Source organism: Euphorbia lathyris, chromosome 1, assembly GCF_963576675.1.
Source record: "Euphorbia lathyris chromosome 1, ddEupLath1.1, whole genome shotgun sequence".
Lineage (NCBI taxonomy): Eukaryota > Viridiplantae > Streptophyta > Magnoliopsida > Malpighiales > Euphorbiaceae > Euphorbia > Euphorbia lathyris.
In genome coordinates, this window is record NC_088910.1 from 39,556,847 (window position 1) to 39,571,660 (window position 14,814).

The 14,814-nt window shown below is 38.5% G+C and overlaps 1 protein-coding gene across 1 annotated transcript; it reads right to left on the bottom strand.

The window, feature by feature from the left end:
• Positions 1-1,015: 1,015 nt before the first annotated feature.
• Positions 1,016-14,384, bottom strand: LOC136229093 (uncharacterized). The gene is made up of 12 exons (XM_066017663.1): positions 14,022-14,384; positions 13,806-13,934; positions 13,462-13,656; positions 12,839-12,886; positions 12,643-12,771; positions 11,343-11,467; positions 3,477-3,587; positions 3,109-3,217; positions 2,841-2,959; positions 2,507-2,660; positions 2,083-2,227; positions 1,016-1,336 (listed from the first exon to the last, which is right to left on the bottom strand). Exons 1-12 carry the CDS (start codon positions 14,136-14,138, stop codon positions 1,272-1,274), a joined length of 1,446 nt encoding a protein of 481 aa, XP_065873735.1. The 5' UTR covers positions 14,139-14,384; the 3' UTR covers positions 1,016-1,271.
• Between the last annotated feature and the right edge of the window lie 430 nt (positions 14,385-14,814).

A 14,814-nucleotide genomic window follows, 5' to 3' on the forward strand; every position in this document is an offset into this window, starting at 1 on the left:
AGTTTTATTTCGTTCTCTATGTTGAACTATTGTTGTTCTTTGGCTCATTAATGAAACTCCTTTTCAAAAAAAAAAAAAACCCCAACCATTTATTTTTCAACAATTGAGTGATACCACTAAGCTACTTTATTCTTATTAATTAAGGTTCAATTTATTCAATTTTTTAGATTGATGATTTATTAAATTTATAGTTTGTTAAATTTGTAATTTTTTATTTATTTATTGATTCTTAACGGGTAAGGGTACCCGCGGGTACTCGCGAATTAAATGGGAAGGGTATGAGATGCAAAAAGTATACCCGTTAGGGTAATGGGACGGGTACGGGTAATTAAAAAATAAAAGGGTAAGGGTTTGGAAATGGCATTACCCGTGGGTACCCTACCCGTTGCCATCCCTAATATACAGTATAAACTAATGAAGTGCTATGATATTTTTATTTATTTTATTTATTTTTTTTTTTGATGAAAATGAATTGTTATGGTATTCTTTTAAGTATGATAAATAAAGAAAATTTTTTTGAAGCACAAAGAATTATTTATTTTATTATATGTGAAAAATCATTTTTACTTTATTAAAGTAACACATAATAATATATCAATTATTAAAAATCTAAAGTTGGTTGGATTTATATTTTTTTTTTTTTATAGTTGTTTGATTTCTTGGTTTGTGGCTCATCAAATCAGGTACCCTTTAGGTGAATCCTTTCCCAATTAAAGTTTTCTGCGTGCGCTATAGTTGTTAATTAGCAATATTTGTATTATAAATGTGTTTTTTTTTTAATTATAGCAATTAATAATAATGATATGAATATTTACGTTTTTGTGTTAAGTGAATTAAAAAGAATAAAATTAGACTAATTTATACAACGAGAACAAAATTAGACTTCTCCAATAAAATTAGGAGCAAAATTGACCCTTATCCAAATAAAAGAATAAAATCTAAGAGCGAATTCATACTTTTTCTCATTTGGAATCTTTTTTTTTTCTATATATTTCTCAACTAGAGGTCACTCACATGAAGTTGAAAATTTTATTTTGGGAACTTTAACAGCTTTTTGTACAAAAGTTTAGCTCCTCAAAAATCAAATACAATCCAAAAGGCAGCATTCATTAATCATACAATACAATTAAACTAATGGAGAATTATGAACCTCTAAAACATGGTACAAAGCACTGCTGTAATAAATAAATAATACAGAAGCAGAACAAGGAATCAGTCCTGCTGTGATTTTCATACCTATTCTCTCACCAGTTAATTTATCATTAGTCAAATCACTCTCTTCGGAATAATCTTCTAAACGAACGCCGATTACGAATCTTACTCTTGAGATCTTTATCTGAAATTATCATAATTCAACAGTTAGCAGCAACTAGTGTTTTACTCCTGTCACTAAACTTCAACTTATATCATAACAAATATCTCAGTTTTGATTTTTGTCCCATTAAAGTCGATATTGTGAAGTTTTGACCACGACTATGCCGAAAAACTGACATGACATGATTTGATTACGGACTCAAGCCACCTCAAAGTCCTAAAAGTTGTCATGTCAGCAATAGAAATATCCAAAACTTCAATTTATTATTGTTTATAGACCACAATTGGTGTGTTTTTATTGTCATATAACAATAAATGAGTTCAGACGGCGTATAGCTCAAAACCTTATCTAATGTAGCTTGATCAATAAAGGGCTGCCCAGTGCACTACGCATCCCCGCTAAGCAAGGATCCGGGGAGAGGTCCCACCACAAGGGTGTATTGGGGGCAAGCCTTCCCCTGCCAATATTTTGGCAAGAGACCGCTCCTAAGACTCAAACCCGTGACCTCTCGGTCACACGACAACAACTTGATCAATATTAAGTTATTTTTACGACACGAAATGAAGTCTATGACCGTCTAGAAACAATAGCAATAGCCAAAGTTGAGTGACTATAAAGTCTATAATTGCATTTTATCCATGCTAAACAGAGTCATCCCCGGTATTGAAAAGATTATGCCATGTGAGAAAATGAAAAAAATGATTAAATATATTCCATAAAATAATGGGTTCCTGGTTTTTGTAGTAATTAGGATTTAGAAGAGACACCTTTTAATCTGCCAGCGCGGAAGAGCGCTTCTTCAGCAATGGGTCTCCATTGTTCTGCACAAGAGTAATTGATTCCAATGCCAACGCTCAAACCTCTTAAAAGATGCACTGTCCGAAGAACTGAAAACAGTTCCTCTGGGAAACCCTGCAATAGCCAAACCTTATTTTAAGTCCACAAATAATCAAGCTAAGTCCAGTTCTATTAAATTTCTATAAAATAATTATGTAATTCTCTATTCATAAATTACTGAAAGTGCCTACTAAGAAAGCAAGCAAATAAGAAAGATAATGTGCAAGGGATATGAAATTGCATTGCATTGCTGAAATGTTTATCTCCATCTTCTTTCAAGGACACAAATTGTCTCACTGTCAAGGCATGAATATTAGATATTCATCTTCTATTTAACTGCTGACTGACGATTACCTGAACTGCAATCTTTTTAATCGAAGACTCCTCCGCGAAAGGCTGCAACATCACTACCCCAGGGGGCAGTTTAGTATCAAACATTGTCTGTGCCAATTTAAGCATTTCCTCTTGCTCATTCTCACATTTGGTTAACGTATCTATGCCAAGCTCCCTAGAAAAAGAAATACAAAAAAAAAAGTGAACAAAATGCAAGTTCAATAGTTCAATAACTGCAGAAGATTGGAATGTAATAGATGTACGAAAGGGGCCATCATTTTAGACCTTAGTTTCACTGGATTTTCAAAAACAAAAAAAAAATGCTCAGTAAGCGACTACGATTTGAAATGATTACCTGTAGCTCTCTGATGCTTTTATAGAGTCATTGTCAGCTATTGCAAGTACCAAATTAGCATACCCAAGCCTCAATGGTTCTGGTAGATCCTTCACTTGGCCATAATCTAGCAAGGCAACCTGAGTTCAGTAGAAAATCACAAAATCAAATCTACTTGCAAATTGGAAAAAGCATCTTTATTATCAACACAGCCAATAGTCGCAACACTATGAATTAAGGATACACCAGATCAAGAATAAGGAAGATGGCACAAGAGTTACTGACTTGCCTCTGAACCTTTACAGATTAAGATATTTCCTGGATGAGGATCTGCATGAAAGAAACCACTCTTCAATATCATTTGCCCATATGCTAATGTAAGACTTTTAAGTATGTTCCTGCAGTCACAAAATTTTTAGCAAGTGTGTCATGGTTCCTCACCATTTTCAGAGGGAGAATGCTATTTGCTTTTTGACATTTTGAGAAGCCCGCAGAGAATACAGAAAGTGATTAGTTAACAAAATTAACTGGAACAAATTTTGCTCCCATAAAAATTATGTAAAAAAAATCCAATTACAATTCAAGATGGGGAAAATAAGCACAAAGCCATTTGCAAAAAGAATAATGCTTTCTCCGGGATAATCTATAGGGCCTTACTGCTTTGCTGTTGCTGCAATCTTACCACCAGGATTTATTCCTCTTTTAGCCATTTCATCACCAAGATTCAGGATCGGGATTCCATCAATGTATTCCATCACCAAGACTTTCCTACATAATAAGTATTGTTGGCCATTTGTGAAGTAAGACATGAAGAAGTTACAAGCATTTGGTCTAAGATAAATAAATGGTCATAAGAGCACACATGGCCATGGAAATGAAGGCACAACATATAATAATGTATCACATAATTAATACTTCATCCCTCGAAAGATATTCCATTCTTAATATACACACTATTTAAATATGGTTAATATAGTTTTGAGACGAACTTCTAATTCTATTTCCTAATTTACTCTATCGAGATGAGCATGTATTTCGGCTCTCAATAACATTAATGTTGCATAGTTCGATTTATAGGAAAAAAGACAATGAGATACCTAAACTAGCCACAATAAAAAAATTCAAAATATTAAAAGTAGAAATTGTAAGGAACCATTCAACCAAGAGCCAAATAATGCCCAATAATAACTTTTATATACTATCTCTCACACACTCCTATATGCAAATGCCCCTTGGACTTTCACCATGTACAATATATGCCTACTCTACCATGTGTTGAAAACAATAAATAGTGTTGTCATGATTTGAACCCTTGACCCCTTAGTCTAAGAGGCTCCAATGTCATGTCAAGAATCATTCAACGCATACATCATAAAAGCATATGATTCTAATCAAGGAACCATTCAACCCAAAAGCTTAAGTCGATAGATAATGTGATAGAGATCGGGCTAACAGGGCTAATGTGCTGGACCCTAATCAAGGGAAGCCCAAAGTGTGGAGAGTATACACAAGGAGGAGCAAGGGTAATACAGGGCATATTGGTAATTAACAGTAGGAGTTAGTTATTTTGGAATTGATGAGCTGTAAAGGGAATAAGGAGTATAAGAGCATGTGTCAGGGGATCCTTTAGGGTATTGAGAATATTGTTATCGGTAATGGCTGCTTAGTGCAGAGGCTCTACTTTTGGGTAGAGAGGGGAATTGAGAGTTCTCAATTCATTTATCTTTCCAGCTTTTCTTCTTCTATTTGTTTCCTACCTTTTTATATCAAAGAATATCAGCATCAGTTGCTCTATAAGTGTTTGTGTGAACTGTCATTGAGAAATACTTACTTGTTGTGAGGTTGTGTATCGGTATTTTCTATCAAATTGGTCCGACCTGCCGGATCTGGAGAGATGGGGAAGACTGTCGATGGTGCACTTCAGGCAAGGATAGAAAATCACGATGAGATGTTAGACACCATGGAAACACAGCTGGATGATGTGAAACGCTCTGTTTCCTCCATTCAACAAAACATGGAGGCTGAACACCAGCGTAATTTAGGTCGGGATGAGAAGTTCGACTTACTCCAACAGGATATGCGAGAATTGAGGATTCTATTAACAAGTGTTGTGAAGCAGTTGGGCAAACGACCCATGGGAGAAAAAGAAGAGGACCCAAAAATTTCAGAGCACAGGGAACCGACTATAACTCAGGTGCAAACTAGTGGTTCTCATGGACGCTTCTCTCATCAGGGCTCTCCTCAGGGACAATCTTACTCTCAAACAGCACCAGAAATGAGGTTTGTCATGAGACCTAATCACTTTCCCGATTCTAATTTCTCTCTTCAAAAGGTTAAGTTGCCAGCGTTCTCTGGCCACGATCCCCGAGGTTGGATTACCAAGGCCGAATTATATTTCAGCGTCAATGAGATTCCACCACATCGTCGTCTACCAAATGCGCAGATGTGTATGGATGGTCCAGCCATTCACTGGTTTTCTATTTTGCAGAGTTCTTTTCCGGCAATTCAATGGGAGCAGTTCAAGGTTGATCTCATGAGTAGATTCAGTTGTGTCACCATGTACAACGCACAGGAAGAACTCGCGGCACTGCAACAGACGGGAACGATATCGGAATACATCGATGCCTTTGAATTAATTGCATCTCAGTTGAACACCCAGCCCCATGAGGATTATCTCGGTTTATTCATCAATGGATTACGAAAATAAATCAAGGGTTGGGTCAGGATCATGCGGCCGGCCACTAGGGTTTATGCTATGCGGATGGCGAGAGATGTAGAATCCTCCAATTTAGTGCCGCCGATGACAAGTGCGCAGAAGGGAACGATGATTCATTATCAAGGGGGTGACGTTCGACGTGTTGCTTCTGGGCATGTAACCACCAGCACGTGGCATCATAATCCACAAACATATGGGACCCGTGACAAATATGGTGTGGATAAAAAATTTGGGTATGACCCAAAAACCCATGGAGCCTCCACTAATCTCAAATACCCAGAACACAAAATTCTTCCTATTTCATCTAAACCTAACGATCGGCCAACCCATGACCGTCAAATAGGAATGCGCGAGATGGAAGAGCGCCGGCGACGCGGGCTATGTTTCAAGTGTGGTTTAAAATATAGTCCCCAACACCGCTGTACAGAAGGTAGTCTGCGTCTCATTGTCATTGATGAAACGGAGTCAGACGAGGAAGGTCACGAGCAGTTTGTAGATGTGCCGGAACCAGGGGTGGAAGAAGGCGAGTGCTGCCGTCTAGAATTGAACGCCCTCACCGGCCAATCCGTATTGTCAGGGTCAACAATGAAGTTCCAGGGAGAATTACAGGGGATTCCAGTTGTCGTCATGGTATATTCTGGGGCCTCACATAATTTTGTTTCCTCTCGATTGGTGCAAGCCTTAGGGCTGCCATGTGTTACTGTGGCACCAATTGGAATACAGTTAGGAGATGGGCATCGCATCGTTATCACTCGACAATGTCAGTCACTCTCTTTAACTCTCAATATGATGAGTTGTACTGTGGAAGCTCTGGTGTTAGAGTTGGGAAGTCTGGACATGATATTGGGAATGGCTTGGCTACGTACTTTGGGGGTTGTAGTTCATGACTGGGATTTACAATTGATGAAATTCACACATGAGGGAAAATCTGTGGTTTTGCAGGGCCAAAAGGATCATGAGCAATCTTCTGCTTCTTTACATACCTGGTTGCAGGGCACACAAGGGGGCCTGTTCAAAGCAGAAGTCGTGACTCCGGGGGAATTGACTACACAACAGGAACATGCATTGACATCCGTTCTGACGCAATGGCAATCGGTTTTTCAAGACCCTCAAGGCCTTCCCCCACAGCGACAACATGGTCATGCCATTAACCTCAAACCAGGAGCAGGACCGATTAGCGTACGGCCTTATCGGTACCTCCACACACAGAAAGAAGAGATTGAACGACAAGTGGCCGAGATGCTGCAACAGGGGGTAATTCGCTCTAGCTCCAGTGCCTATTCTAGCCCGGTGTTATTAGTTAAAAAGAAAGATCAGTCATGGCGGTTGTGCATTGATTATCGGGAATTGAACAAGGTCACCATCCCAGATAAATACCCCATTCCAGTGGTAGAGGAATTGTTGGATGAGTTGAGTGGTTCTCAATATTTTACTAAAATCGACTTAAAATCCGGATACCACCAGATCCGTATGCGGCTTGGAGACGAAGAGAAAACAGCATTCAGGACTCATGACGGCCATTATGAGTTTTTGGTCATGCCTTTCGGGCTCACCAACGCTCCCTCTACTTTTCAAAGTGTGATGAATGAACTGTTTCGGCCATGGTTACGGAAGTTTGTATTGGTGTTTTTTGATGATATCTTGGTTTTCAGCCCGTCTTGGGAGTCCCATATCACTCATGTTTCGCAAGTGCTACAAGTTTTGGACTCACATGGGTTTAAAGCTAATAAGAAGAAGTGTTCATTTGGACAGTCAGAGGTTGAGTATTTGGGGCATGTGGTGTCTGCACAGGGTGTTGCTATGGATCCTCAGAAAATTAGTGTTGTTCAACAGTGGCCTGTCCCTCATAACGTGAAGGGTGTTCGTGGTTTTCTGGGATTAACGGGCTATTATAGAAAGTTTATCCGTGATTATGGGAAGTTGGCACGACCATTTACAGAATTGACAAAGAAGAACAATTTTCAGTGGAATTCTCACACTCAGCTTGCTTTTACCATTCTCAAGGAGAAGTTGAGTACTGCCCCGGTTTTGGCTCTACCCAATTTTTCTCAACCTTTTTCTATCGAATGTGATGCCTCGGGTACTGGTATCGGAGCTGTTCTGCGACAACAGAAACAACCAGTAGCCTATTTCAGTAAAGCCTTATCAGAGAGAACCCTGGCTAAATCCACATATGAAAAAGAATTAATGGCGTTGGTCCTAGCCATTCAACATTAGCGACCCTACTTACTCGGGCAACGCTTTACAGTGTATACTGATCACAAAAGTCTTCGTCACTTGCTTACCCAACGCATTACTACAGCTGATCAACAGAACTGGCTGGCCAAACTGATGGGGTATCAATTCGACATTTTTTACAAACCAGGATCGCATAATGGGGCTGCTGATGCGTTATCCCGACAACAGGAAGGGGGAGAATGTATGACCTTAGTGTCTACTCCAATGTGGCCTGATGGGAAGAAATTACTGGCTGAAAGTCAAAATGATGCTCATCTACAATCAATTGTTTCTGCTCTTGACAGTGATCCTCAAAGCAAGCCAGGCTACCATCTCAAAAATGGTATATTATACCACAAGGGCAGGTTAGTGATACCCGCTACTTCCAAGTGGATTCCAACCCTCCTCACCGAATTTCACAGTACACCAACAGGGGGACACTCCGGCTACTACCGAACTTATAGGAGAATGGCAGCCAGCATGTATTGGGTGGGGATGGTAAAGACTATAAAGGAATTTGTCCAAAATTGTGATACCTGTCAACGTTACAAGACTTCTACTTTAGCACCCGGGGGCCTTTTACAACCACTCCCTATCCCGGACGTCGTTTGGGATGAGATTTCAATGGATTTTGTGACAGGGCTGCCTAAATCTCGAGGTTTTGAGGCTGTTATGGTTGTGGTCGACCGCCTGTCAAAATATAGCCATTTTGTGGCCCTCCGCCACCCGTATACAGCTCGTTCAATTGCCGAGACGTTTATGAAGGAAGTGGTTCGTTTACATGGTATCCCGAGTTCAATTATTAGTGACCGTGACCCGCTGTTTCTTAGCAAATTTTGGCAAGAAATCTTCAAGTTTCAAGGCACCGGTCTACGTTTCAGTTCAGCCTACCACCCAGAGATGGATGGCCAGACTGAGGTAATTAATCGTTGCCTTGAATCTTACCTTCGTTGCTTTGCTGCTGAACAACCGAAATCTTGGAGTCATTGGTTAGCATGGGCTGAATATTGGTATAACACCACTCACCACTGTTCTACGGGTATGACCCCTTTTGAGGTTGTGTATGGCCGTAAACCTCCCACTATCACGCAGTTTATTCCCGGGGAGATTGAAGTAGAAGTAGTGGTCCGTGAATTACATGATCGAGATGAAGCACTTCGTCAATTAAAGCGTCACTTGTGGCACTCTCAACAACAAATGAAGCTCAGTGCTGATAAAAAAAGACGTTCCGTCGAGTTTGCGGTAGGCGATTGGGTCTTTCTTAAACTCCGCCCCCACCGACAGCAATCTGTGGCCCGTCGTATCTGTCCTAAGCTCGCTCCTCGATTTTATGGTCCCTATCCCATTCTGGAACGCGTGGGAGCAGTGGCTTACAAGTTACAACTACCGCCTTCTAGCAAAATCCATCCGGTGTTCCATGTCTCACTGCTCAAGCGAGCTTTGGGCAATCAACAGACTGTGGTCCCTTCTCTTCCCTTGGAATTGAAGTTGGACGATTCTGAGATGTCCCTCCCTGCAGCGATCCTGGCCAAACGGATTGTCCAAAAACATGGGGATACCATTTCCCAATGGCTGATTCAGTGGAAGAATAAACCAATTGACAGTGCTACATGGGAAGATGAGTTTACAATTCAGGCTGAATTTCCAACCATTAGTCTTGAGGACAAGACTGCTTTTGAGGAAGGCGGTATTGATAGAGATCGGGCTAACAGGGCTAATGTGCTGGACCCTAATCAAGGGAAGCCCAAAGTGTGGAGAGTATACACAAGGAGGAGCAAGGGTAATACAGGGCATATTGGTAATTAACAGTAGGAGTTAGTTATTTTGGAATTGATGAGCTGTAAAGGGAATAAGGAGTATAAGAACATGTGTCAGGGGATCCTTTAGGGTATTGAGAATATTGTTATCGGTAATGGCTGCTTAGTGCAGCAGAGGCTCTACTTTTGGGTAGAGAGGGGAATTGAGAGTTCTCAATTCATTTATCTTTCCAGCTTTTCTTCTTCTATTTGTTTCCTACCTTTTTATATCAAAGAATATCAGCATCAGTTGCTCTATAAGTGTTTGTGTGAACTGTCATTGAGAAATACTTACTTGTTGTGAGGTTGTGTATCGGTATTTTCTATCATAATGCCTAAGAATAGCTTTTATCTTTTTTAAAAAATATCTCGAGATATAAATATGAGAGACAACTAATTATAATTTAATATGCTTCTTTGATTACTATACAAATAAAGGTATATTGGGAATATTGAAAGTTAACTAATCATATAAAAGGAAATTAAATAATAGTTTGGAACAAAATTTGGGACATGCATTAAAAAAAAAAGATCATTTGCTTATGATCTTAAGCAAGAAGTAAAAAAATGCCAGTCTATCAATAGATGGCGAATCTCACGAGTTTGTCACAAGCAAGATATATCCCTGTTCCTGTAACTTTTATAAGGATGCATTATAATTTCTTGGTAGATAACATGATTGTCTCTTCGGCTGGTCATTGTGCATCATCCATTTCCTATAAAAAGGGTGGCCCGGTGCACTACTCGTCCCCGCTTAAGCGAGGGTCCGGGGAGGGGTTCCACCACAACGTTTACCGTTGCGCCAAGGCTCGCCCTCATCATCCATTTCCTATAAAGCAATAAAACCTTAACAAAACAATCAACTACTTACTAGTTCCATATGTTGCCCGGACACGGATACGGATACGGTATCCGACACGGACACGGATACGGGAAACGTCATTTCTATAAAACAAAGGACACGGATACGTGGGAGAAACGTGTAAATATTAAAAATATTGGGGCACATTTATAAATATTAAAAATATATTTTTATATATGATTTTTTGTAATATAACTAAATAAATACATATTAATTAGGAGTTTCTGACATTAATTCCCCCTATCCTTTGGTTTTCTGCAGTGAATTTTTCTGATAAGATTGATGAATCTGTAACTGCTCTCACGGACTATGTCTTTTTAGTTACCTCTGATCTTAATTTCTCTGCACATACATATAACATAATCTTTGCATATTCCTATTCCTGCTCTCCAAATCTATTTCAAATAACGATCGATGATTGAAGTTGAACCTCTGTTTTTTCAAATTTGAAGAATCGATATTTTTTTTCTGGGACACGCGTATCCTTCACTGATACGCGTGTCCAACTTTCCGATATTACGGACACGGCCCCGACACCGTATCCCAGGCGTTTCCGGCCGTATCCGTATTGGATACGTATCTGACACGCGATACGTTAGGTCTATCGCGTGTCCGTGCTTCAGACCATCCCATGAAAAGAAATGCACAGGCCAAACTATGCAAGATATCCATAAACTACATTTCAATAATTTATACCTTCCATCCCTCAGAAAAATGCATCTCAAAAGAGAGAAATACATAGCAGCAACGGAAACAATGGTTTTGTCATTACCAGCTATATGAAAGGCAATATGAAAATATCTCTCGAACTTTAAACAGACAGGACCAGAGTTTACAATCAAGCTGCTTTATGTCTCATCATGAAGTTTCAAGCAAAGATGAAAATTAAATTCATCATACTAAATAATCTTCATGAATTTGTAGTTACATACCTAGTGACCAGATCCTTCAGTAATCGTGGCACAATAACAGGACTTCTTTTGTTATTCTTGTACAGAAAACTCCGTATTTGTTCCATAGCATTCGCCTCCCTCACGAAGTCGAATTCATATCCAATCTTCAACAGCATAAGAAAAACATCCAAACATTATAAGACATGAAGAAGCCAGATACCAGGCAGTTTATAGTTTCTGATATGGACTATGCATTTCACAACGCTATTCAAATCATTTATTTAGAGAAAACCTTAACTACACGATCTGAGTGAAACCATGATCTGAAGAAAAGAATGATTCACAGGTCACCATTCAATTTAGCACTGGATGCAACCCTTCTAAGAGAAAAAAGTTGTCCTTTTTTTCGCAATTACCTAGCTTAATAATTGATGTACAGCTTAAACCAAACTTTTAGTGCAAGAAGATGTGGTTCAACTTTGTATCATTTTCCACACCAAATGCATTTAGGTGCTAACATGAGGAAGATAAGTGTATGTTACAATAACATAGCTGTGATCATATATGACTTCTTAAAATTTGCACGTCATCTGCTTCAAAGTTGATCATGAACTGCAAGAATTTATTGTGACTATTTATTATTTTTTTACTTGAACAAGTTCGCTGAATAAGTTTGAGACATCAAAATGTAATAAGTTATTACATAATTAACTCTCCAAACCAGAAAAGCAAAAAATTACAAGAATTGATTTTCTAAAAAAAGAAAGTTGCAAAACAATGCACCTGCTGACCTGCATAAGAAATTGAAATATCATCTCAAGAGGTTTGAAGAATAAAAACAAATTATAGTCCAAGTAAAACAAGTAAACTTTTCAGAAATTTAGACCATAGGGTGATAGTTCATTTCTAGAGCAGCACAATTAAGTGGAAAGCCAACCATCCAGCAATAGCTTGGTGACTACCACACTCCAAAAAGAAGTGTGGGGTTGTGGGTTCGATCCCTACAATTCCAATAACTTAGCAAAATGCCCCAAATTTATTGGAAAAGAAGAGTGGCAAGCCAGCTATTCTAGAAAATTCAATTGATAGTTTGATACGTACTTGTTATATTGTTTTAACTATTCATTTCATTTCTACATATATGTTCACAGAATCGCGGCCATGCTTTCAGAAACTATTATGCTCAAAGGAATCAAGGATGTTTGTCCTCAGATGGCTAGTTTCCTCAACTCGAACAAGCGCTCACTTCGCCAATTGAAACAAGGAAAAAACACAGAAGTACAGAAAGAAAAACAACGAACATATCTTAAAAGAATACCAATACAGGAAAGGTGAGCACCTGTTTCTCCATTTCTTTAGTCACAGAATACAGATCAAATTTGATATCTGTCTTTTGCATGTATAAGGCAAATGCTTGTACGTTGCGAATGTCTGTCATCATCAGCTCTTGAACCCCAGGATGTTGCACCTATTATACACTTGGGAGTTAACTTGATACCTCGAAAACTCTTTTCAATTAAACACCATATCCATACCTTGACAACAACATCATCTTTCTGACCCTTCAATCTTGCTCGATGAACCTAATTTGATAAAAGAAAAGATAGATTGATTACATTACTTAAATTTAGTAGGTAAGTAAATATCCTATTGACGTTCGACATTTTATCGCACATTATGGCAGATCAACACTTCTGTGTAACTTTCAGATATGACTTAATAGTTACTACATTATACTAGATTTTCAGAAGATTATAATGTCATATACCAAAGATCGTAATCCTCTTATGCTTCACATTAGGTTCATTCTTGAAACTCAAAGCAACTAACAGCTTATCAAAATATCTTGCAAGACGTCTTCCTTGACTGCGATGTTTGAAGTTTATCTAGTAATGATTAACGTCTCCACCAACTTCACACAAGAGAAGAAACCACTATGTATAATGAGGAATAATACCACAATACAATTGCCTTTCTTCAAAACAACCAACTCTTTTAAGTTTTAACTTCATAATCACAGCAGAGGTACGGCCAAAAAATTGAAGATTGTTCTAGTGATCTTCCATAGCGAGATTTTGGTTTTCCAATATTGAATTAGGGATTGAAGTGCATCCAATAAGTTGAGATATGGGAGAATATTGAGAAAAAAATGCATTACCTGTGCAATTGAAGCAGAGCCAAGAGGTTCTACATCAAATCTCTCAAAAACCTCTCCAACACTTCGACCTAGCTCCCCCTCCACCACAAGTCGAACTGTATCAAATGGCGTTGCAGGAGCTCTATCACAAAGTGTAACCAGCCTTCTTACCCATGGAGCTGGGGCCAAGTCAGGTTTCCCGACGATTTGGGCAATCTAATTTACAAATTACAGTTATCGAAACAATTAAATTGGAAAATTGAACACACAACAGTTGAACTCATTTGAATCAAAAAAATTCAAGTCTTTCTGAAGTAACATCGAACATGCAATTGAATTAAAGCATTTGAAAACACAATTCATACCTTAAGGAAGAATCCACCAAGATCATAGCACATGTCATATAATTTATCAGCAGCCAACTCATGCTGCCTTTCCCACATTGCCTCCTGCTTTTGAACATCCTTCACAAAACTCACTCGAAGTTGAAACGCCTGAATGATGATTCCCCAATCCAATAAAAAAACTCTGAAACCCAATAAAAATCAAAGAGATTGAAATAGAAAGGGGTGGAGAGGAACCTTATAGCCAGTGTAGATATCAATTGCGCGAACCCAGAAATGAAAGGAACGTTGCCAAGGTCTAAACTGAGTAGAAAGCTTATCCTGAATGTCTCTGAAATCAAGAGGGGGATTCATGGAAATTGATTGTTTGAATGTGGAGTAAACAATAATTGAGTAATTCAGTTTCTGGTTCAAATGAGAGAAAGTGATGGAATAGAAAGAGAATTAATTAATTAAAGACAGAGGATGGATAAAGAGTGGATTCTGGCTGAGAATACAAGAGAATATCTGGTCGAGATTGCCATGGAATGGCCGTGACTGTGAATGTGAGTGTAAAGCTCAAACTTGCCCATGAGAAGAAGAGGAGCCCATTGTGACGTAAACATTACACAACTAAGAGGAAAGGAAAGAAAGCATCAATTTTCTAGAAAATTTTATTATACTCAACAATTTAATATACTAAAATATAATTAATTTGGTTCTAACCCTTTGTTGAGGAGTTACAAGGTTAAAGGAGCTAAGAGTTGGAAGAGTTAAATGCAATGAAAATGGAAGTGATGTAAATGAAGATTAAAATTTAACCGAGTTGATGGAATATAAATAAAAGTTAATGAGGTAAACTATTAAAAATTTACATTACTCCGTTAATCCCCGTTTTGGAGTTTAGAGATATAGAGTTAATGAGAGTAAACTATTAACCCCCATTAACTTTCCTTTATTCTCAACAATAAGCTTCCGAATAAGGTTAATTTAAAAGTTTACATTCAATTACTTACTTCCATTAACTTTCATTAACTTCCTCCCGAGGGCT

Bases quoted from the DNA above. Each gene is read 5' to 3' on its own strand.
- LOC136229093 (XM_066017663.1), bottom strand. From the start codon at position 14,138: ATGAATCCCCCTCTTGATTTCAGAGACATTCAGGATAAGCTTTCTACT. The intron at 13,657-13,805 runs GTATGAATTGTG...TTTGTAAATTAG, and splicing joins TTGGTGGATTCTTCCTTAAG to ATTGCCCAAATCGTCGGGAA. The intron at 2,661-2,840 runs GTAATCATTTCA...TTCTTTTTCTAG, and splicing joins AAAGCATCAGAGAGCTACAG to GGAGCTTGGCATAGATACGT.